At 43.3% G+C, this 22,080-nt stretch overlaps 1 protein-coding gene across 2 annotated transcripts; it reads left to right on the forward strand.

Annotated features, from left to right (window-relative positions):
- The first annotated feature begins 7,870 nt into the window (after positions 1-7,870).
- LOC123431696 (protein EXECUTER 1, chloroplastic) lies at positions 7,871-21,442 on the forward strand. Of its 2 annotated transcripts, XR_006623300.1 has the most exons (13): positions 7,871-8,557; positions 9,758-9,874; positions 10,739-10,804; positions 11,464-11,570; positions 14,445-14,523; positions 15,288-15,998; positions 17,145-17,253; positions 17,351-17,517; positions 18,180-18,254; positions 18,332-18,424; positions 18,512-18,630; positions 20,911-21,103; positions 21,279-21,442. XR_006623300.1 is itself a non-coding variant. In XM_045115351.1 (12 exons), exons 1-11 carry the CDS (start codon positions 8,036-8,038, stop codon positions 18,602-18,604), a joined length of 2,139 nt encoding a protein of 712 aa, XP_044971286.1. In that variant the 5' UTR covers positions 7,871-8,035; the 3' UTR covers positions 18,605-18,630; positions 20,911-21,442. The 2 variants fall into 2 exon arrangements, 1 of the variants encoding a protein (XP_044971286.1); XM_045115351.1 differs by having other exon boundaries at positions 20,911-21,442.
- Positions 21,443-22,080: the final 638 nt, after the last annotated feature.

The raw sequence follows: 22,080 nt of genomic DNA on the forward strand, positions 1-22,080 counted from the left end.
GCCCGCTTCCACCAATCCGCTCACCCACGATCACGGGCGAGCAGGCGGTCGCCTCACTCCTCCAATCAGAGGTGCGACGTTCGTCGGGGCTTTAAGTCTAGGGCGCCGCGTGTCTGGCCACAGCTGTGCATGTAGCACGCGTGGCGGAAACGACCAATCATGGTAGGCCCGCCCCCCGCACGGGTTACTCGGCCATCCCGCGCACAACTCCCACGACGCGCATTCAAGTGCGCGCAATGGAAAACTTGGCAGGTGAAGCTGAAGCCCAACAAGGCCTCAAGTCTCGGCCGCGCGTACCCGTCCACTGTTTGGGCCTAGCCCAACAACGCCTCGCGCGCGTGTATGGCCCAAGACCGAGGGCTCATATCGGTGCGCTAAAGAATGGGTCTTTAGCGCACATGACTTGTGCACGGGCAGTAGTAGCCCTCGGCGGACCTTGCGAGGGACAACGAGAGACAGGGGCGAAGCCCACAAGAACCCCTTAGGCTGACAACAAGGCGCCAACCCCGGCAAGCCCCTTTCTGCCGGGGGAGGCTAGCAAAGAACCAGCAAAATCCAGAGCAGGGGGGTAGCAGAGCCCCCGGCAAGACAACAACCCCGACAAGGGCACTTTTCGAAGTGCCGCACCAAGACTACTATGAAGGCACCCGAAGCCTCAAGACCGAAGACCGAAAGCAAGGCCCCGGCAAGCCCCTTCGCTGGGAGGAAGGCAGCAAGACCCCGGCAAGGAGCAGCATACCTCACCCTGGCAGGGTCCTGAAGCACCGTTATGCGAGCGCAACGGCCAGCTCCCCCTAGCCACTTGATACATGTCGTTCCGATCGACGCGTGTTGAGCAGAACCTAGGGGCACAGTGCCGATGGGACGCACCCTTGTCCCATCTCTAGGGCACCTGACGAAGCAATAAATGCGTCTTATAAGATGCCAGAACCACCGTAACACACTATGCAACTTGTGGGTGCACTGTTTTACTGTGCACCTCGTGAGAACCCTGTGCTACCACTGTAGGAGACCCCTTCGAGCTATAAAAGGAGGCCCTGTGCATGCACTTGGGAGAAGGTTAGCCAGTTAGAGAACCGACGCTTAGCAACTGATCATCTTTACGCCATTAACACGAAGCAGGAGTAGGGTTTTATGCCTTCGAGCGGCCCGAACCTGGGTAAAACGATCGTGCCCCGATCTTTAAGTCTGCTCTTCGCGCACCCGCCTCCCCCGCTGAACCACAAGGGATCCTTTGGTCCCATAGGTGTTCGTGTCCCACGACACCCGTAATAGGAGTATCATAGGTAGTATCATGCATGTCAACTAGGAAAATTCGATGAGGTGTCATATAATTAAATGAAGAAAGAGAGGGTTGAGTATCATATAATGATACCGTATCATATTAAATGATGTGGTACTATGTACAATAAATGATCCACCCTATGATACTAACACATGATACTATATATTACAATTGTGGTATCATACACTAGTATCATATGCATATATTAATATAAGAAAAAGTCTGAAATGAACCTTGAACTCGTAGAGGCTAGCGAAATCGAACCCCGAAGTCCAAATCCTTGAAATCAGCACTCTCAACTGTCAAACCCCACTCTAAATTAAACCCTTGAGGCATTTCCAAACAAACAGAGCCGGGATTCCTTTTTTTCTCTGTTAGGCGGGATCAAGCTGGGCCGTCCCAATGAGAGAGCCCGTGTACTCAGGCTTATCTACCCTTCCAGTCCAATCGAAGGAGCCCATCCAACTTAGAAGCCGAGGAGGCGCCTCTCCTACTCCTCCCCTACTTTTCCTCTGCTACGGCGGCGCCAATGGCGACATGCGGATGATCGACCGCAGTGGCGACGATCGGAACGACGAACTGCAACGAGCAACGAGAAAAGGTATGTCCCGAAATCTTCCTCTTCTGGGCACCGTCTCGAGGCTTCTGTCCATAGCATTAGGGTTAGGGTTTACAAGGGGAAAAGAAGGGGTTTTGTTAGATTTGGAGTCGATTTTTTCTGTTTATATGGTATTAGTATCGCAGAAGAGTGATATGGTTGTGTTTATTTTCAGTTAAACCATGGACCCGACAGAGATTTTAAATGTTAGATTTCATCCGGGAGGCGAGTTCATCCGCATTAGTCCGAAACTAGATTATGTTGGAGGTGCCGAGGAGTATTCGGAAATCGAGAGGGACAAAGTATCATTGCAGGAAGTAAAAGGCTACTTGAAGGATCATGTGCAGCTGAAATAATCAATGAAGATTTATTTTCTCATTCCTGGGAAAGCTCTGGCATATGGATTGGTATTTCTGAATGATGACATGAAATGTGTTGAGATGGGTGAGTGTGTATGTGTTGGAGGAGTGGCTAATGTTTATGTTGAGTACCATGGGGAGGAGGATACTGATGATAGTAGTAGTTGCAGTGATTTTGAGGATGAAATGCATATAAGTGATGATCAACCTGTTGTCATGACTGCTGAAGTTGACTCTGAAGATGTTGTTCTAGTTCCTGATGACAGAGGTGTTATTACTGAAATAATTTCTAGTGTTGTGAAGCATTCAACAGCAAGGAGACATCGAGTGGCTACTGATATTGATGATCCAGTGGCTACTAATATTGATGAGCCCGTGTTTTCCCAACTTTGCAATCCAAGTCAAGCTTCTGTTTCTGATGCAATGCCACAAACTGCTGATGTGAGCCCAATTCCTGTTGCTTCACAACAACCTTTGATGCCAGCTCCAGGTACTGATAGTGAAGACAATGACAGTGACCCTGAATACATGCCTCATAGTGAGGACAGTGGTGAATCTTCAGAAGTGGTAGAGCTAAGAAGGCATGCCAGGAAATTTTAAAAAATAATGAAAGATACTAAAAGTTGGATTGGAAGAGATCTCACTGAAGCAGTCCCAATTAATTTGATTGCAAACATGGAGGAACAACTGGATGGAGATGAGAAGGACTGGAACTATGATTCATCAGATGAGGACTACTCTTACAGTGAAGATTCAGATGGAAAGTCAGTGAGGATGAAGAGCAGGTTTCCAAGATACAAGAATGACACAGAAATTCCAAAGTTTGAGTTGTCAATGGTCTTTAGAAGCAAGAGCCAATTTGTGAAAGCACTGAGGAGATATGGGATGGTGACAAAAAGAAGCAACGTGTTCAAAAAGTCAGAGTGAGACAGAGTGAGGGCCAAGTGTGCCTGGGATGGTCGTCCTTCATTGATTTATGTAGCAAAGACATCAAGGACAAGAAGATTCCAAGCCATTATATTGAATGATGAACACCATTGTGCGCAAAATAGAGAGAACAAACTTGTGACCTCCAAGGTTATTGCACAAAGGTATGAACACTTTATACTTGCAAATCCAATGTGGAAGATTAACAACATGAAAAGCACTGTGTTGGAAGATATGTTTGTTGATGTATCCACCTCAAAATGCAAGCATGCAAAGAAGATTGTTATGGACAGACTAATGTGCGGCTTGAAGAATGAATACACCAGGGATTTTGACTATCAGTTGGAGCTTCTTAGGAGTAATCCAGGTAGTACTGTGGCTGTGTGTTTGGATCCAAAAATCATGGATCAAAATGTTTTCCAGAGCTTTTATGTATGCTTTAAGGCATTGAAGGAAGGATTTAAAGCTGGTTGCAGGAAGGTGATTGGATTATATGGATGTTTTTTCAAAGGAGCTATGAAGGGTGAACTACTTTGTGCTATAGCCAGGTATGCCAACAATCACATGTATCCAGTGGCTTGGGTTGTAGTTGAGCAAGAAACAAATGAGTCATGGAAATGGTTTATTGGACTGCTCATTAAAGATCTGGATATTAACAACAATGGAGCTGGTTGGGTATTCATCTCAGATCAGCAAAAGGGACTGATAAATGCCATGAGTGATTATCTGCCAAATGCAGAGCACATAATGTGGGCTAGGCATATCTATGACAACTGGAGGAAGAAGCACAGGGCACATGAGTGGCACATTTTTTTTGGGCAGTTGCCAAAGCAGCTAACATCCAAGATTTCAACTACTACAAAGCCAAGTTTGCACAAGAAACATCAGATGGTGTCAAGGATATGATGAAAACAGATCCCACACATTGGGCTAGGGCATATTTTCCTGTTGGTTCCAAGTGTGAATCGGTGGACAACAATTTGCGTGAGTCTTTCAATCATGCAATTGTGGATGCAAGGTTCTATCCAATAATTTCCATGCAATAGAAAATAAGAAAGAAAATATATACTACGATTCAGGAGCAGAGGGCAAAAGGTGAAATTTTTTAAGGAAAAATATGCCCTAGCATATTTAAAAAATTGCAAGCAAGCATAGCAAGAACCCAGTTCATGGAGGTGCTCTGGAATGGAAAAGATGGGTATGAAGTCAAGTTGCTCACTCGGAGAAGAAGGCAATACACAGTCAGTTTGCAGAAAAGAACTTGCTCCTGTGGTTACTTCCAGCTCTCTGGCCTCCCTTGCTCTCATGCCATAGCATCAATCTACAAGTGCAAGAAACAAGTGGATGACTACATTGATCCTTGCTACATCATTGAAACATTCAAAAGAATTTATGACCACTGCTTGGAACCTGTGGAGGGTGAGGAGATGTGGCCTATTTCTGCTCATCCTATGCCACAAGCACCTGGTTATGTTAGGGTGCCAGGGAGGCCCAAGAAGAATGCAAGGAAGAGGGAAGAGCATGAGAAACCAGTGGGCAAGAAAATGAGCAAGCATGGCACAATTATAGTTTGTTCAATGTGTGGCACAGCAGGGCACAACAAGTCTGGTTGTAAAAAGAATCCAGAGAAAGGCAAGAAGAAAAATGTCCATCTAGTGAAGACTGCCAAGAAAAGATCCAGAACAGAGGTAATATAACTATTTTCAGATGATTTTTCATGGTTGTGAATGATTGACATTACTGTCAATGTTTTCAGGACACTACTGGCAATGTTACTAGCTCTCATGTTCCTGGATCATCTAGCTCTCAACCTGCATCTCAATCTCCAGCAACAACAAGGCAGTTTAAACCTCCAAGAAACAAAGCTACAGCTACAACAGCCGGTACTTCAAGCTGCTCCAGCACCAAGAACTGCAACACGTCCTTCTCAAGTTGCTCCAGCACCAAGAACTGCAGCAGGTCCTTCTCAAGCTGCTCTACCAACAGGAAATCCAGCAGTTGTGAGAGGCAGAGGAAGAGGAGCAAAGAGGGGCAGACCCGCTTCTTCAATTCCATCTTACTCATACTTCACTTAAAGTGGCAACTACTGATGTAACAACACACCTGATGCTTTTGTGCTTGTAACAACCCGATGCACACCTGATGCTTTTGTGCTTGTAACAACCCGATGCACACCTGATGCTTTTGGTGATCTTGTAATATGCAGACCTGATGCAGATCATATTACCTGTTTATGACTCTAAATATTGCACACTCTGTTGTTCATTGCACATTGCACATTGTTCATTGCACCTATCTTGTTTATGAATCATATTTCTTATAATATGCAGACTCTGTTGTTCATTGCACAAACATAATCAGACTTTGTTGTTCATTGCACCTATCTTCCAATTCAATAACCAGTACACAAACATAATAAACAAGTTCATTGCACATTGCACTTGCATAAACCAGTACACATTACACAAACCACACACACTGCAATAACCAGTACACATTACACAAACCACACAACACCGTTGTTCTTTAAACTACAAATTTCCCTAACACTAAACCAAGGACAAAGATAGTGAACACATAAAATAGATTTATATATTTGTTTTTCATTGCATCCAGCTCTGCATTCTTCACCTTCATCTGCTCTTGGAGATTCATAGGAAGCATGTCTGCTCCTGCTTCATCTTCAGCCATATGGACATCTCCAAATGCATCTTCAGCGAGAGCCAGACGACCATCACCCTTCAGCTTCCACACCTCATTCCTCAAATCCCCAATTAAATCACTAAAAATCTTTGGCAATGAAGGATCATGCGATTCAACGAAACCACAACCACCATGCTATTCAATTACAAAACGAATCAATCAACAAAGGAATGCTAGAAACAGACGAAGAACACAAATGCTAGCAAAAATCAGGGGAGACAAACCATTGCATCCACACACGCATAGTACCGCCGCCCTGGATTCATCTCGCTCCACGAAATCCATCTGGATGCCTTCCTCCTTGGGTTGAAGTGGCACATCTTCGCCGGCTCATACGCCATAGCGCCCTAGCGGTATGGGACCGGCGACCTCGCATCCATGCCCCGCCTACCAGACGCACGGCGGAAGCCGGGGGCAGAGGAGGGTTTTTTCACTATTTTGATCCGAGGGGGGTAAGATAATCACGTAACGAACTCGTTTGGAAACAATTTCACGTTTTGACCCTTTTCTTGAAACGCCATAATCCATGGCGTTGCAGCCATATTAAGAAACGCCACTCTAACGTGGCGTTGCAGACCTATTAAGAAACGCCTGTGTAGTGTGGCGTTTTTGGCCTTCTGTGAAACGCCATGCGCGTTGGCGTTTCTGAGGCAAATAACCATGCATGAGCTACTGTGCCGGTGTCACCGTGCCAGCAGGAGCAACAATAGTTTATTTTACTGCTGCTCATCATCCATGCTACTCTACGCCACACCATAGCCACATCCCATAGTTATGTGTGTGTGCGTGCCTGCCTCTGCATTGCCTGCATGCATGCATGCACTGTACTCCCTCCGATCCTCTTTAGTGGGCATTATTTTTTCTCCCATGCACAGTGTAGCTCGCATGCAAGACTTAAAAACGAGCAGAGAGGGGCAGTGACCAGTAGCAAACAGTAGCTGCGAACAGCGGCGCATGCCTGCATGCCTGCCTGCATGATGCGAACAGTAGCGCATGCATTGAAACGCCATGCGCCTTGGCGTTGCTACATAGCCTGAAACGCCATGGGACTTGGCGTTTCTATATAGGCTACAACGTCCAGCAGACTGACTTTTGAATGTAGGTCAGAAACGCCACGTTAGACTGGTGTTTCTACGTGGAGCAGCAACGCCACGGACTCTGGCGTTTCTAAAAAGGGTCAGATTCGAAAATATTTTCAGACTGAGTTCATTTTATGCTCATGTTTACCTGTAAGGTCAAAACAGTGAAAAAATCCGGCAGAGGAAGACCCCGATGACCACGACATCGCCCTGCCCACCGCCGTACGCCGACGAGAAATCTCCAATCGCCCCTGCGTCTCCGTGCCGCCGCCGTGCAAACCCTAGCTAAGAAGAGAAATCCCCAATCGATTTATCCCACTTCCAACGTCCCCATCTGTCAGCGAGGGCCCACCAGTCAAAGGATCCCGGTTGACTATGCCACGTAAGTGTTTTTCTACCCAAAACCACTCCAGGGTTTAATTTAGACTAAGATTTGACAGTTGAGAGTGCTGATTTTAGGGATTTGAACTTCGGGGTTCGATTTCGCTAGCCTCTATGAGTTCAAGGTTCATTTCAGATTTTTTTTATTAATATATGATATCACCCATTACAACCAGCGTGATACTACTCATTACGACCAGCTTAAGGTTATAAAATAAAAACTTCACCAAATGATGACAGTGTAAGGACTTGATGTGAGAAAACTTGAAAAGCCGATGCAAATGGACGGGCCCTCGGTTCATTCGGCCGGCGCGGACGACACGAGGTGCATTCGAGAAGCCCCGCTTCTGAAGAACGTGGCCGGACCCCACCAACCATCGTCCTCCTTTGTACCGAGTACCGACACGGTGAGCGCCACAGCATTTTCCGAGGACACAAGCAAGGCACATCTAGCCGCAAAAACTCGGAGCCCCGGCCCGCAAACAAGTTTCGCTCGCTGAGGCCCCACCCGTCATGTTCGCTCCCCACGAGGTTCGTCTGCTCCCCGCGAAAGTCTTATCAGTTGCGCCCGCCCTCGACCCAATCCACAGGAAAGGAGACAACGCGAGGCGACCACGCGGCACGAGCGCACGAGCACGATTCTTCCGGTGCGTCGCGCGGCGGCCTGCACCTCCACATCCGCGGCCGTGCCGACTCCGCCTCCATGGCGTCCGTCTACACCGCGCCCCGCGCGCCGCTGCCCGCCGCGGCCGCCTCCTTCCCCTCCTCGTCCTCGCGGCAGCCGGACCCCAACCCTAGCCGGTTCCTCGCCGCGCACCGCGGCCAGCGCCTCCTCCGCGTCCGCCGCCTGGCGGGCGCCGCGCCGACTCGCCGCGCCTCCGACGCTGCCTCGGTGTTTCGGTGCAGCGCGCGCAGCCCCGGTGCGGACCCCGGCGGCGAGCGACGCCGAGGCTGGGACGCGCTCTTCCACGACGCCTTCCAGGGCGCCGTGCGGCGGTGGAGCGAGTACGTCGGGAATTACTGGCCCTCGGTACACCCCTCGAAGGAGGCGGGTCGGTCGACGGGAGCGGAGAGCTCTCACGAACTGGAGGAGAGAGGGCAGGGAGTGGAGGAGGACGGCGAGGAGGTGGACGTGATGCAGGAAGAAGGGAAGTGGAGCTGGGAGAGGTGGAAGCAGCACTTCGCCCTCGTTCAGGAGAGCGAGCGCCTTGTTGATGAACTTCAGGTTGATTTTTCTCACTGATCAGTCACTACTTGTGAATATGGATGAGGTTTGCACAGAAAGCACCGTTATCGTCTTTTTTATAACATGTGATTACGAACATGGAACGTTTAGCAGTACAAATGTCCTCCATGGACCATGCCCGAATTCCATATTGCCCTTTTCTGCCGGACCATCTATACTTGACTTATCCTAGGAACTAGTAGGTTCTGAAGAAATTTAGGAAATGCGATACTCGATAAGCTCAATTGATGACGATTAACTGTTCCGAAGAAACTTACTCCTTAGGGAGCTGAAGCACTACTGAAGCAAGGCTCAAACTTAAACTGGCTTCTTTGGAGTGACACATTTTTTTCTCAAGTATCAACATGAATTAGTCGCCAATTTTTTTTTTTTGGTGTGTCTTGGAACTACTAATGTCGTGTTAGATCAATCCATTGATGGTACGCTATATCTTGGGCTTAGCACCATAATGTGTTCCATTTATGGCCTATGCCATCTGTTACCATGCCAACAACATGTGAGAGATACCGTGTCTACATTTGTATTGAAGGTTTGCAATGCTTATACCGCTATACACTTTCGTTAATAGGCTCAACGGTTTAATAGATTCACAAAGCATGCATCATACTGCTGATAGGCTCAGTGGTCTAATAGATTCACAAAGCATGCATCGTACCATTGATAGGCTCAGTGGTCTAATAGATTTACAAAGCATGCATCATACCGTGGTTTAGACTGATAGAACACCTATGCTCTTATTGTAGAGCTGGGGCTACAAATTACGGTAGAAGCAACGATAATATAGGAGTTACAGTTTGAACTACCTTTCTGAAATCACACCACTAAGCTTCATGATTGGCCGCCATGTATTATTGGCAAAAAGGTCTTACTTCATGACAACATAAAGAAGAGCCAGGAGCTTATTTGCATTTTATATGATGTTTGATGTTTTTAGAATTGTTTTTCATTAGGTGTGCCAGTTTTTTTGTATCTGGAATTGGAACCATTGAGTGCTGGTTGTGTCATATCTGTACATGACTAATTAAAAAAAATGTATGGGCAATATTGGGCATAACTTAGTTCTTTGCGCATTGCTGATAATACCATGTGCGTATTTTGTTTTTTGTCAATATATTTTCCCTCTTAATGTTTACTTCTATCAAATTGCAAATTTCCTGATGGCCGTGTATTGTGTTTCAGCTACAACTCCGCACTGCTGTGTGTAGAGAAGACTATAGGAGTGCCCACAAACTGAAGTTAGCTATTGCTGCTACATCAAGAAATGATACTGTTGGCAGAGCAGTATCTGAGTTACATGTAAGAAAATAAAAAATATCTGCTCTTTTGTCTGTGTATGGTTAATGATAAATGGCACCTTTGATCATTTTAGTTTGCTTGCGATGTCATGCTTCCTTTATTATTACTTTAAAATATCCTAGTTAGATGCCTGTCAATAGCTAGTGAAATAGTCCTCTGCTACACGGGGATGAATGTCTGGCAAGCTTACTGCTTTGGATGGAAACAGTAGCTAATAACTGAGATAACCCATTTATGGGGGCCATCAAGGCATACTCCCACTGAAAATTTCTCTCACCTATTGTATTTACCTTCCCCATCTTAATCAGCAATATCAGACCATGTCAGTTGTTGAAATGCCACTGGTAACAGAGTGACTATCACCAGTCACTTTTTCATTTCAGTGTTGCTGCAACTGGCTGTGACAGGCTGTTCAATTTCATAACTTGTGCTTTTGGGCCGTTATGAACCAGCGGCAACAAGGCTGAGCAGGAATTCTTTCACACAGCTGTCTAGAAATTAGCAACTGTTGCATCTGCTTGGAGGAACAAACTGTTGGATAATAAAATGAAATATGAAGTGATGGTGGTTTGAGCCCACGTCCCGAACAATGGAGCAATCACACACTTGCCTTCTGAGTTTTGTGCATAACTTCAATTCATCATGTATTAGTTCTGCTCCGGTGATCCAACCAGGGACCATGAACTGGGAGCCTGACCGAGTCATCTACCTGTCCAGTTCCCATAACTACGCTGTAGATAAGAGGAACCAATCTGAATGCTTTCAAGTAGAGTAACTGATTTGATTCATGATACCAGGAGTAGATTGGTAGTATGATATTAATTTGATAATTGAGCACGGTTTATCTAATGTCTTAACTCACAGAGGGCCATAGAAGAGGAGCGCTATCTGGATGCAGCTTATATTAGAGACCACGCTGGTGCAGGACTGGTTAGTAACACAAAGGCTCAACAGTCTGTTATTTTTGTGTTCTTAGACTCTATGGCTACAAATTAGCAACTATGAAATACGTAACATGCAGTATCACACACGGAGTACCATTTTAGTTAAGTCTGGATTAAACCCAAGTTAAGCTGAAGAGGTATGGTATGGTATGGTATGGTATGACATCACATGCCCACTGGCTATAAACTCATGCCACATATCAGATCGTTGCCTAGACCATGAGCAGAACATCATGCATTCTTGAACAGAGCGATTAAAAGAGGGTAATCATGTTATCCATCTTATTAGTACCCCCACTGTGGCTTTTCTAGTTGATTCTTCTGTTAGCACTGTTGTTTATGTATGCCGATTATGTCCCACAAGGCCATAACTGTAACCTAGCATCTTAAAGTTCAGGCAGGATAAAGTCATGCGGCAGGTTACCGGCTAATAAGCCTGAATCTCTTGTTTTGGAAACTGGAATGCACATGAGAAGAGAAGAAGAGTATTTGCACGTGTTATAAAAATATAGCCATGTAAATGAGTAGCTTTCCCAAGTTTCTGTTAGCCCTTGTACTCTAGTTTACGATACCCTTTCTACTTGTTTGTGTCTTTTTCACATGTGCAAAAGAATGCCATTACCTAATCCTTGAGAGCATATGCAGTTGGGATGGTGGTCTGGGATTTCTGAAAGTGTGTCTGATCCATATGGTCTTATAATCCGTATAAGCGCTGAACATGGTCGATACGTGGCAAAAAGTTATGATATCAGGTAATTGCTTTTTCTGGTTATTTATTATCGACACTCAAAAGTTCATGTTTGGTATGTCGGAACTACTAAGTTTTCTTGTCCTATATTGCAAGTTGTGTGTATTTTCTTTGATCAATCATTTTCTAGGTGCACCTTCAGTACATGCATTATGTTTATGGATGACTTGAGTTCATAGTTTTGTTACTATTAATGTTGTTTTGGGAAAGAGATGGAAAAGAAAATCCCCGTGATAGGGTGGGTTAGCTACTCATAGGGGTTCACTCTGAAGGCGTCTATGCCATTACAAAATGACTGCATATTAGTTGAAATTTTTGGTCGTGGGTGTTAGTACTAGAGAAATGAGACCAAATAAGGAGTGGAGTATGCTTGTTTCTGGTTGAATTAATGTGTTAAGATGTTGAGGTGATAGAAAGCATGGTAGTGAAATCAGTAAGCTTATGGTGAAGAAACTGGGTTAAATCATGATTTTCCATTGATGAAACAGAACTTGGATTCTTAAGAATGACATTGTTATTTTACCACATGAAAGAAATAACTATATCCATTTGGTCATAATAACAGTGGTGTATGAAGAGCCTCAAGAAGAAATTATTTCCTTCCGAACATTATAGTTTGTAAGATGGTGTAACAAGGCTGTTTCAATAGTACTAAAACTATGCACCAATTAATGTCACCAGTAATTTCTCCAACTCCAATGCTGTAAGCACTAGTTAGGCGGATGCCTGTATATTTATCTATTTCCTGAACTCCGAGCTTACATTTAGTTGTTAGACTATTTCCAGTTTCTCAATACTGAGCTCTCCATAGTAATATTCAGCTTGTAACCAAAGATTAAAGACGAGATTCAATGAGTGTTTTCTTTTACAAGAAGAGTGTCTACAACGTCTACTTGGAATAGAGCCCTGAGTCAACAAGATAGTATTTTATCGGTGACGATAGTGGCCATTTTCCGATTCACTGGTTCTTCGTAAGCTTCATGCACCGGTCAGCGCAACCAAAAGTCCGAACTATTGAAAGGGCTATGGCAATCCGCATATAAACTTCAACATCCCCTCTCACGTGTGACGCGGGAAGTCAACACGTGAATAGACTCAAAGGCATGGGAGGCCTATACATGGACATAGAGGGGGCAACAACAATTTTTGGATTAATTGCGGAAGCTAGGACTTAGTACTCAAGACCTTAGGCCTGATACCATGTTAAGCTTCATGCATTAGCCAACGCAACCAGAAGTCGGAACTTACGAAAAGGGCTAGGCAATCCACATATACACTTCAACACCCCCTCACACGTGTGACGCGGGAAGTCAACACATGAATAGACTCAAAGGTTCAAGAGGCTGCTAAGCTTCATGTACTAGCCAATGCAACCAAAAGTCCGAACTCTGAATTGATGGAAAGGGCTATGCAATCCACATATACACTTCATCACCCCTCTCACGTGTGACGCGGGAAGTCAACACATGAATAGACTCAGTGGTATGACTTAAGAGACCTATATGGACGCAGAGAGGGCAGCAGCAATTTTTTGGATAAATTGTGAAAGCCAGTACTTGAACTCAAGAACCTTAGGCCCTGATACCATGTTAAGCTCCATGCACTAGCCAGTGCAACCAAAAGTCTGAACTTATGGAAAGGGCTAGGCAATCAACATATACACTTCAACACTCCCCTCACGTGTGGCATGGGAAGTCAACACGTGAATATGCTGAGAGGTATGGCTCAAGAGGCCTATATGGTAGTGTTTGGTTTAAGGGATAACCAACCAGTGGATAGGGATAGCCAGTTATGGACGGGATACCAATCGTTTGGTTTGATGGTGAAGAAGGCTGAGGATAACCAGATACCCTGGAATATTCCTCCAAAAGCTGGCTAAGGGGAGCCGCAAAATTTTGGCGGATGGTGGCAGCCACCCACGCTCGGTGACCTCCAAACGTTTTATTTTCTTCTCTCACCCCTACCGAACTAATAGAACACTCTATCCACACGGACAAGGCAGTGGCGGCAGCTACGATTTGGAGTGCGGACGCGGGGGCAACTGCCTCCAGTCTCCGGCGATACATTTTTCAGAGTAGCATATTTGCATCTGGCTGTAACATGAGACAGCAAGATTGGCTTCGACTCACCATCCGATGAATCTTCTAATCTGCTAATGCATGTGACGTAGTTTTAGACACTCTTTTTGACAAATTAGATTATATCCATTTGACTGTATGCATGGATATGTTTGGATTGTGGAGTTGCAATACATTTTTTGGATGGTGTTGTTGACCTATTCCATGATATATATTTTGTATAATTAGTTGATTACAAAATTTCAAATTATACATATATGGGGTAATCTTACTGTTTCATCGCAAAGAGGTCATCACAACATGATATCCATGTCCCATCCTTCTGACCAAACATAAAATTGTCTATCTGCAACCATTTCCCAGTTTACAACCAAACACAAGGACGAGGATATCCCCAACCAGGTGGTTAGGTATATCCTCAGCCAAGCCAATCTCGCCTGTGAACCAAACGCCCCCTGCGTGGACACAAAGGGGGTCAATAACAATTTTTGGATAAATTACGAAAGCCAGGACTTCAACTCAAGACCTTAGGCTGTGATACCATGTTAAGTTTCATGCACTAGCCAACGCAACCAAAAGTCCGAACTAATGGGAAGGGGTAGGCAATCCACATATACACTTCAACAGTTGTATTGAGAAAGGTTCTTTCTCTCGGTCCCACCAGGGTGGGCCCCTCTTGGGGCAATAAAGAAATGAATAAATATTCATCGGAATGGGCTCTCCATGAAATGAATTATTATCACATGTGCTTTATTTGTTAAAATAGTCTTAGGTTTTAACTCTCTCTCACATATGTTCAGGCAGCTGGCTTCAGATGGCCATGGTTACCCTATATTCGAAATTTATTTTGCAGAGGCAAATGGAGGATATAACCTGCAGGTATGCTGACTGACACTTTGAAGACAGTTAATTAATACTCAACTGAAAAAAAATCTCATTCCCACTCATCACAAATTGCACAAGTAGAATGTCAAGTTACTGTGTTTGCTCATGCTCATGTAAACTCACCATTGCATCCATTATGCCTTTTGATATGACAATATCATTATAGAGTATCATGATGCTAGTACCGAGACATTACAATTTTTTATATGCATCTTTGAGTTATGTAGTTGTAGTCCATCCAAGCACTGGTATCTTTCTGATGTACATGAAATACCATGTTTCAACTTCCATAGATATTGTTATGTTTGCAAGGCTTTTTATATAGTACATCCTTCATAAGTTTGAGCTAATGGCCTTTTCAGCATAGTTGCTTATTAGTTTTCTTATGGCCACTAGTCCGAACACGTTGATATTGAACTCTGGTATTTATATGGTATCTGGCAAGTGTAGTTGTCCTGTGCTATGACATGATTCCTATACCTGATCTGACCTAGTTTTGGTATAAACCATAAGCTTACAACAATTGCTATCTACTCCCTCTGTTTCTAAATATAAGCCTTTTTAGATATTCCAATATGAACTACATATGGAGCAAAATGAGTGAATCTACACTCTAAAATATGTCTATATACATCCGTATGTAGTTCGTATTGGAATCTATAAATGGTCTTATATTTAGAAATGGAGGGAGTAGCAATTTGCTAGCCTTAGTTTTTTAGTCATGCTCATTTTCTAACAAAATAAAGCTTCTATTCCAGGCAGTGCATCTGAAACCAGATGTCAGTGATTCGGATCAGTTGCGAAACATGTTAAGTGGAAAACTAGATGTCAACAACATAAACATATCGAGCAGTTCCTTAGGCGCTAAACACGAGGAACACGATGAAGGCATAAACATGGACGATCAAAATAGTGATGATAGTGATGTTGCTGCTGGTCCAGCTGGTTTGAAAAACTTGCCAAATGATTCAACTCCAATTCCCAGGATCAAAATATTGAAGGTAGCGCCTATGGAAAACATCAACCAGGACTATATAATTAAAATATTTGACCAGATTTCAGAGGATGATGATGACAATGATGAAGCTGAGATCGAAAATGAATCTTCACAAGATATTGGCGATGAAGATAACAATGAAGAAGCAGGAATAGTTTCTGCAGAAGAGAATAATGATGAGTCTGGTGAGGAAAGTGATATTGAAGCGTTGTTATCGATTGGAATTGAGGTTGACAATGATAAGGATTTTGCTTCACAGTCATCACCTAAAACGTTTGAACGCATGCCAGCTAAATTAGACAAGAGAGACCGCTTTTCATTTACCTTCTATACAGAACAATCCAGTAAAAAGCCAGCTGCAGAAAAGCCTCAGCAGAATCCGAGGAAACGAGTTGGCTTCCGTACCACCGACCAGGATGGTGATCTCAAGTTTGATCGTGTAAAGTTGTCTGGGGGCAATAGGAAACTACCGGTAAATATTGTAATGCTGAGCTGTTTTGCAATAGCTTTTGAACAAATAACCTACTCCCTCCGTCCCATAATATAAGAGCGTTTTTGACACTACTAGTGTCAAAAACGCTCTTATATTATGGGACGGAGGAGTAAGGCCTTTTGGATCCCGAGCTCCATGGGGGGCAAATTTTGAAAAAAATTCAAAATTTTCGGTTTCAAAAAATTCTGAAAACAAATATGCATGTATATAAGGATGTACTCCCTCCGTTCCTAAATATAAGACCTTTTGGAGATTGCACTATGAACTACATACGGATGTACATAGACATATTTTAGAGTATAGATTCACTCATTTTGCTTCGTATGTACTCTTTTAATGGAATCTTTAAAAGGTCTTATATTTTGAAACGGAGGGAGTATTGTACATGTGTGTAAAAATTCACGATGAAATACTTTGAATTGCAACCTGTACAAAAAAGACAAATTCAAGGCCTGGAATGATGGTATCATGTGTTAAAAAGCCTCAGATTTGTTTTTTCCGCACAGCCTTCATTTCAACGTATTTTGACTTGAAAATTTACACACTTGTGCGTTATGCCTTGATGTATATCTGTAAAAAAATTCAGAATTTTTTGAACTGTAAAAGTATGGATTTTCATGAATTTTGGATTTTGAATTTGGAGGCCGAGCTCCAAAAGCAATTTCCGGGGACGGTGGGAGTACTTTTACTATGGACTTCCTATGCTATTTAAGTTTTTCTTTAAATGTTGCTAATCTGCACAAACTGGTAAAACATCAAACTGTGTTTTTTATAAATTTCTAGCAAATTGGTGAACTACATTTTGTAAAATGTAACACCTTTTGTCTTGATGATAAAGTGCATCGATTAAAAAAATCTGTAGAATACATATAACATCTGGCTTTTGAAGTCGGCTATTGGTTGTTAAGTAAAGTAGTTATCTGTGTCGAGCACCTTTTGACATGAACATACTATGAATCGTTTTTGTATCGCTTTTGTTTTTTGATCCAAAGTATTTGAAGACAAACATATCGACTAATTCATTAAGTCCTGAAATATATATTTATACTGGGCATGCATTTTCTACTAGTGCTGCTGAGTCACATTAAGAAAGAAGACGTTTTGACCTCAGCTTATCTGCTGCAGATACTACAACTTGGTATTAAGCAACTTAATAACAAGGTTCAGCCAAAACTATATGGAGTTACCCACTTCAGCCGTATTCAGATGCCCATCTCTTCAGATCCTCTTAGTGGTATATTCTTAATCATTTCTTCAACTTAGCTTTTCATGACATCATCATCTGTCCTCTCTCTTTTACCGGTATTGGCTGAAAAGGTACATCTTGGCAGGTCTATATGAGACTGCATCTGGGTTTGACTCAGAAGTTCTTAGTTTACAACGGAAATTCGGTCAATGGCAAGAGGATGATTCATCTGAGGAGCACTTGGATCTTAAGTTTTATGAGTACGTCGAAGCTGCAAAATTGACTGGGGATAATCTTGTGCCAGCTGGGCAGGTATTATGCTTTGATTTATTCCCTTCCCATTTGCAATGGAAATGCATCATTTTTTGGGTACATTGATGTTTAATTTTGCATTTACTAGTTCTCTCTGGTAAGAAGTGTGGGTTTTCATGCATTCCACATCCTTGGATAATTGTGGAATAACTTTTGTTTTACAGAACATTCTTAGGGGCGCCATACTCAATATTTGGAGTTGCACGCCCATCCTCTGAATTTTTCATGTCGAACCCCCTTGCTATGTTTCTTAGTTGCATTGCGTGACCTCTCTTATCTTTATGTGGTCATGTAGAGTAACTGAGAGTTTGATTACTAGAGCTGATTAAGACACCTTAATTCCTGCTGATGTCATCCTTGCTCAAATTGTTCTGATCTTGGAGATGGTTATTTCAGTTTTACGATGATGCATATTTGATAATGTTGAAATAGTTATGCAATATTTGATTTAAGCACTGATATTAACTGAATATTGCCATACGTAATAAAATGATCTATACAATGCTGGCGTGGATATTAACAGCATGGAGGTTGTAGAAGTCGACATATGGTAGTTATTTTTCTTAGTAATCAATATATGTCCACTCATAAGTAGATATTCTATTTTCTTTGTAATGATACCATTACTAACTCAGTTCTATTTGATCTTATTTGCATCCCAGGTTGTCTTCCGTGCAAAAGTTGGGAAACACTATCAGCTTCCTCATAAGGGGGTCATCCCTAGAGAACTTGGAGTGGTATTTTCTTTGAGAGGATTAATGATTTTACCTTTTGACCATCAAACTGCTCATCTTATGTTTACACCATGACACAGGTTGCTAGGTACAAGGGGCAAAGGAGAGTTGCAGATGCTGGTTTCAAAAATCCTCGATGGGTTGATGGCGAGCTTTTGATACTAGATGGAAAGGTGAAATCGTTCATACAAAGTACATATTTGCTTGCATATTGTTATTCGTTACTTGTTTTGAACAGATTTCCTTTGTGCAATTTGTAGTTCATCAGAGATGGTCCTGTGATAGCTTTCTTCTACTGGACATCAAATCTCCATCTTTTTGAATTCTTTAGGCGGTTGAGTCTTCCTGACTAGTTTCATTTGAAGATATGCAGTTCAAGGTGAAGTGAATTTCATCTTATCTTGGTTTACTATACAACTACCATTGTAAATTAATGATAACGATCATGTCATTTGCTGTTGCATCTTATTGCACTTGCTCAATATTGTTAATTGTTCATTCAAAAGTGGTCTGTGTTGGCTTTGATGATCTTATACGTGTGAATTACTTTTCATTCTAAATGTGCGTAATCTTTGTGTGAGCCAATTAGTATTAAATTGGACAAAATCTCATTAGCTGAATGTCTTTTGTGAAGGCAAATTGTGCTCAGTCATAGGTAAAACACACAGCCAAAGCCAAAACAAGTGCATAAAATTTCTATGCCAATTTGGCTAAGATAAATATAACTGCTTTTTGGATGAGTTGTTACCGAAGCTTACTTCTTTATAGGCAGCCACCATGATTTTACTATGGCCTCCTTGCTTTTAGTCAAGTCTGTGTTTGGTTGTTTTTGCTTGTTTTGAGAAAAAAAGGTATTTGGTCTATTCTGGTTGGTCTGAGCATTGTAGGTTGATAGATAGCTCAGAGAAAACATCATTATTGTATGGTGTTGCGCTTGTCTTTTTTGCTTTGTGATGAATAAATTACTTTAGCTGTTACCTGAGAATCCAATCATGTTTGATCCTTATTTTAGTACAAGTACAGGTTCGTAAATAGAGAGATGTGCTGGCAGACTGATGTTGCTGATAGTTGCATGCACTCCATGTTACATTGTCAGCAGAGACAGCCCTTTAGGTGCTTGCCTGGTGCAATTGATGGAACGGGGCCTTGTTAGCCCATTATGCTTAATTGCTTATAGAAGTAGCTGTCGTGGCATTGATTGCACAGTGTTTGACTAGCTCTTCTTGATTGGTTGGTGCTTGTTGGAGGAACTGTCTTGCTCTGCCCTCAGTCCAAGAACCGTTGTGTTCCCAGAGACCACATGATCACAAGCAGTGGTTTGCCATCTGACGGGAAGGACACTCGCAAAAGACCACCTGAGAGGTCTTTTTGTACATAATCAATTGACCGGTTGATCTGTGGGTACCCAGGACAGGGACTCACCCCTGGCAGATGCCTGGGATCCTTTTCCATCCCCAGGTGGACTTTTTGCTCTACATTAGTCACCCCAACAGGTAGTATCCTCATAATTTGTGCAAGGCCATGTTCCTATAATTAACTCTCTGTTAGTGGATTTGTTGATTGTCATGAGTCTATAAATGTCCGCTGCAGGCCTGTAACTTGAACTCAATCAATACGAGACCTATAGATCCTGAGCCCCAAGGTTTGAGATCCTTACAAGGGGTGTAACCTGAGCCAGGGGCACACTGACAGGTGTAGGGTGCGTTTATTTGCACTTGAATCTGTATAAACGACCCACTCACTTGCACCACTGGCCTATCCAGTGAAGGAATCAGTCACTGCTCATGTCGGTGTCTACCTGACGCAGGTATCATGATTCATGGTGTTCTTTGTTGTCATTCAAATCACTGAATACAAAAAAGAAGTGCCCAGCAGTGAAAGGAGACCACGGTTTCTTATAACTTCTTGAGAGCCTTGAGAGTTGAGACTTCATTAGTTGCTGCTTCTGTTTTCACCAGCAACTTGGGTGACTAAGGGGGTGTTTCTTTCCAGGGACTTTTTTGGTGTAGGGACTAAAAAAAGTCCCTTTTAGTCCCATGTGAAAGAAACGGGAGGGACTTTTAGGGGACTAAAAGGGGGTATTTGGGACTAAAGGAAGAAGTCCCTATGGGAGGGACTTTTTGGGACTTTTTTGGCACTTTTTCCAACAGTGCCCCTACTTTTAGCATGTCATTTAATAACTTCTAGTATATTACTAGGGGTAACATGGTCTTTTTGCATGTCATTTAATGACCTCTAGTCCATGTTTAGTCCTTGGAAAGAAACGGGTAGGGACTAGAGACTTTTTAGTTGGGACTAAAAAAAGTCCTAGGACTTTTTAAAGAAACAGGGCCTAATGAGCCTCGAGAGCCTTCTTGAGAGCCTTGAGAGTTGAGACTTGATTAGTTGCTGCTTCTGTTTTCACCAGCAACTTGGGTGACTAATGAGCCTCGAGAGCCCATTAGTTGACATCACTAAGCACCTGCTTTGTCATATATCTGTGTGATATCTGCAATTTGGTGATGCACTGCGATTCGCCACAACTAGAAGTACTTGGTGATATTGGATCGCGTATGTTCTGTCTTTGCCCCTCTCTGCCTCGAGAGGCCATTTCTACTTAATTTTACCTTTATTTGATGTCTTCATACAGCAGGAGACTGAACATTGTATTTGTTATCAGGACATTCTGCAATCACACACGCTGATGTACAGTTTACGGAGGTAGTGTACATAGTTTGCCTTTGGAGCAAATTGGGCTTTCGCGGAGCATCACATTCTCCATGGTGGAGATGCCCCCACAGTATGGTGGATGAGAGGGTGAAGAAATGTATGACCAGCGAAATAGCTCAAATAGGCCACTGCCAACTTGAATGGTGAGCATTTCTCATTCCACTTCTCTCAGCTGACCCACCCAATTTACGAGTTGAGGCCGAAGACTTGCTGCATTAGAAAGAGCCAACTTATTTTGACCAGTTGAATTGAAACACGTTAAAAAGAAAGTGATGAGTGGGTTTCAGTGTTTTCCTCCTCTTGGCATTCTTCATACAGGAACCCTTTTGTGAAGCAACAATTGTGTGCAGCGTGATGAAATAATTTTGTCATGGTGTAACTCAGGTCACTATTGGTTCCAGAAAAGTGGAGCGGAGCAATAAACTGGTGTATATGTAAAAATCTGAGTGCCCAAGTATTCAATTATGTTATCTATACGTTAATATCGCAAGCTAGCATTTCCCACATCACCCTTCTCCAGCCCAGGTATTCAATTATGAGTTGATGATACTGTGATGTTGCTTAGAGCATGGTCACTGTAAAGAAAGAAAGGAGTAAGAGCAAACGCCCGCAATTGTTTGGACTGAGCTGTCTGGACGTAATTTACCATTCAACATGGTCCTATAGGTGTCCGCGGATGTAATCTACCATTCAACATGGTTCCCTAGGTGTGTCTGCCTGTTTGTTTTCTTGCAAATTAGGGGCTTTGTGGGAGTTCGGGCCCCATCACGTCCACTCCGACATCCTTCTTTCACTCACAGTAAGGTGAAGCGTGCGCATTTAAAGCGGTCTGCACTGTTTTCGTGTCAAACCCTGCCCTTCCTAACCCTCTCTGTTCTGATCATCGTTGCCCTTTACCCTAATTCCCGTACTTTTCATCGTCTGACGCTGCATGGACCTGTACGAGCACCTGTTAGAGCTGGTGGAAGTGGAGGACCTAGAGAAGTTGGCTGTCGTAAATCAACTTGCGACGCTACAATCGTGCAGCATGAAAAGGAAGGCAAAGCTCGGCTGGGACGCGGGGCGTCGCCGTCGTCATCCATGAACACACTATCTTGGCTAGAGCAATATCATCCGCCCT

The sequence above is a fragment of the Hordeum vulgare genome, chromosome 1H, assembly GCF_904849725.1.
Source record: "Hordeum vulgare subsp. vulgare chromosome 1H, MorexV3_pseudomolecules_assembly, whole genome shotgun sequence".
In the NCBI taxonomy this organism is placed as follows: domain Eukaryota; kingdom Viridiplantae; phylum Streptophyta; class Magnoliopsida; order Poales; family Poaceae; genus Hordeum; species Hordeum vulgare.

Excerpts from the sequence above, each read along its gene's own strand:
- LOC123431696 (XM_045115351.1), top strand. The coding sequence starts at position 8,036 with ATGGCGTCCGTCTACACCGCGCCCCGCGCGCCGCTGCCCGCCGCGGCC. Across the intron at positions 11,571-14,444 it reads GCAAAAAGTTATGATATCAG|GCAGCTGGCTTCAGATGGCC; the intron begins GTAATTGCTTTT and ends ACATATGTTCAG. Across the intron at positions 14,524-15,287 it reads ATGGAGGATATAACCTGCAG|GCAGTGCATCTGAAACCAGA; the intron begins GTATGCTGACTG and ends CTTCTATTCCAG.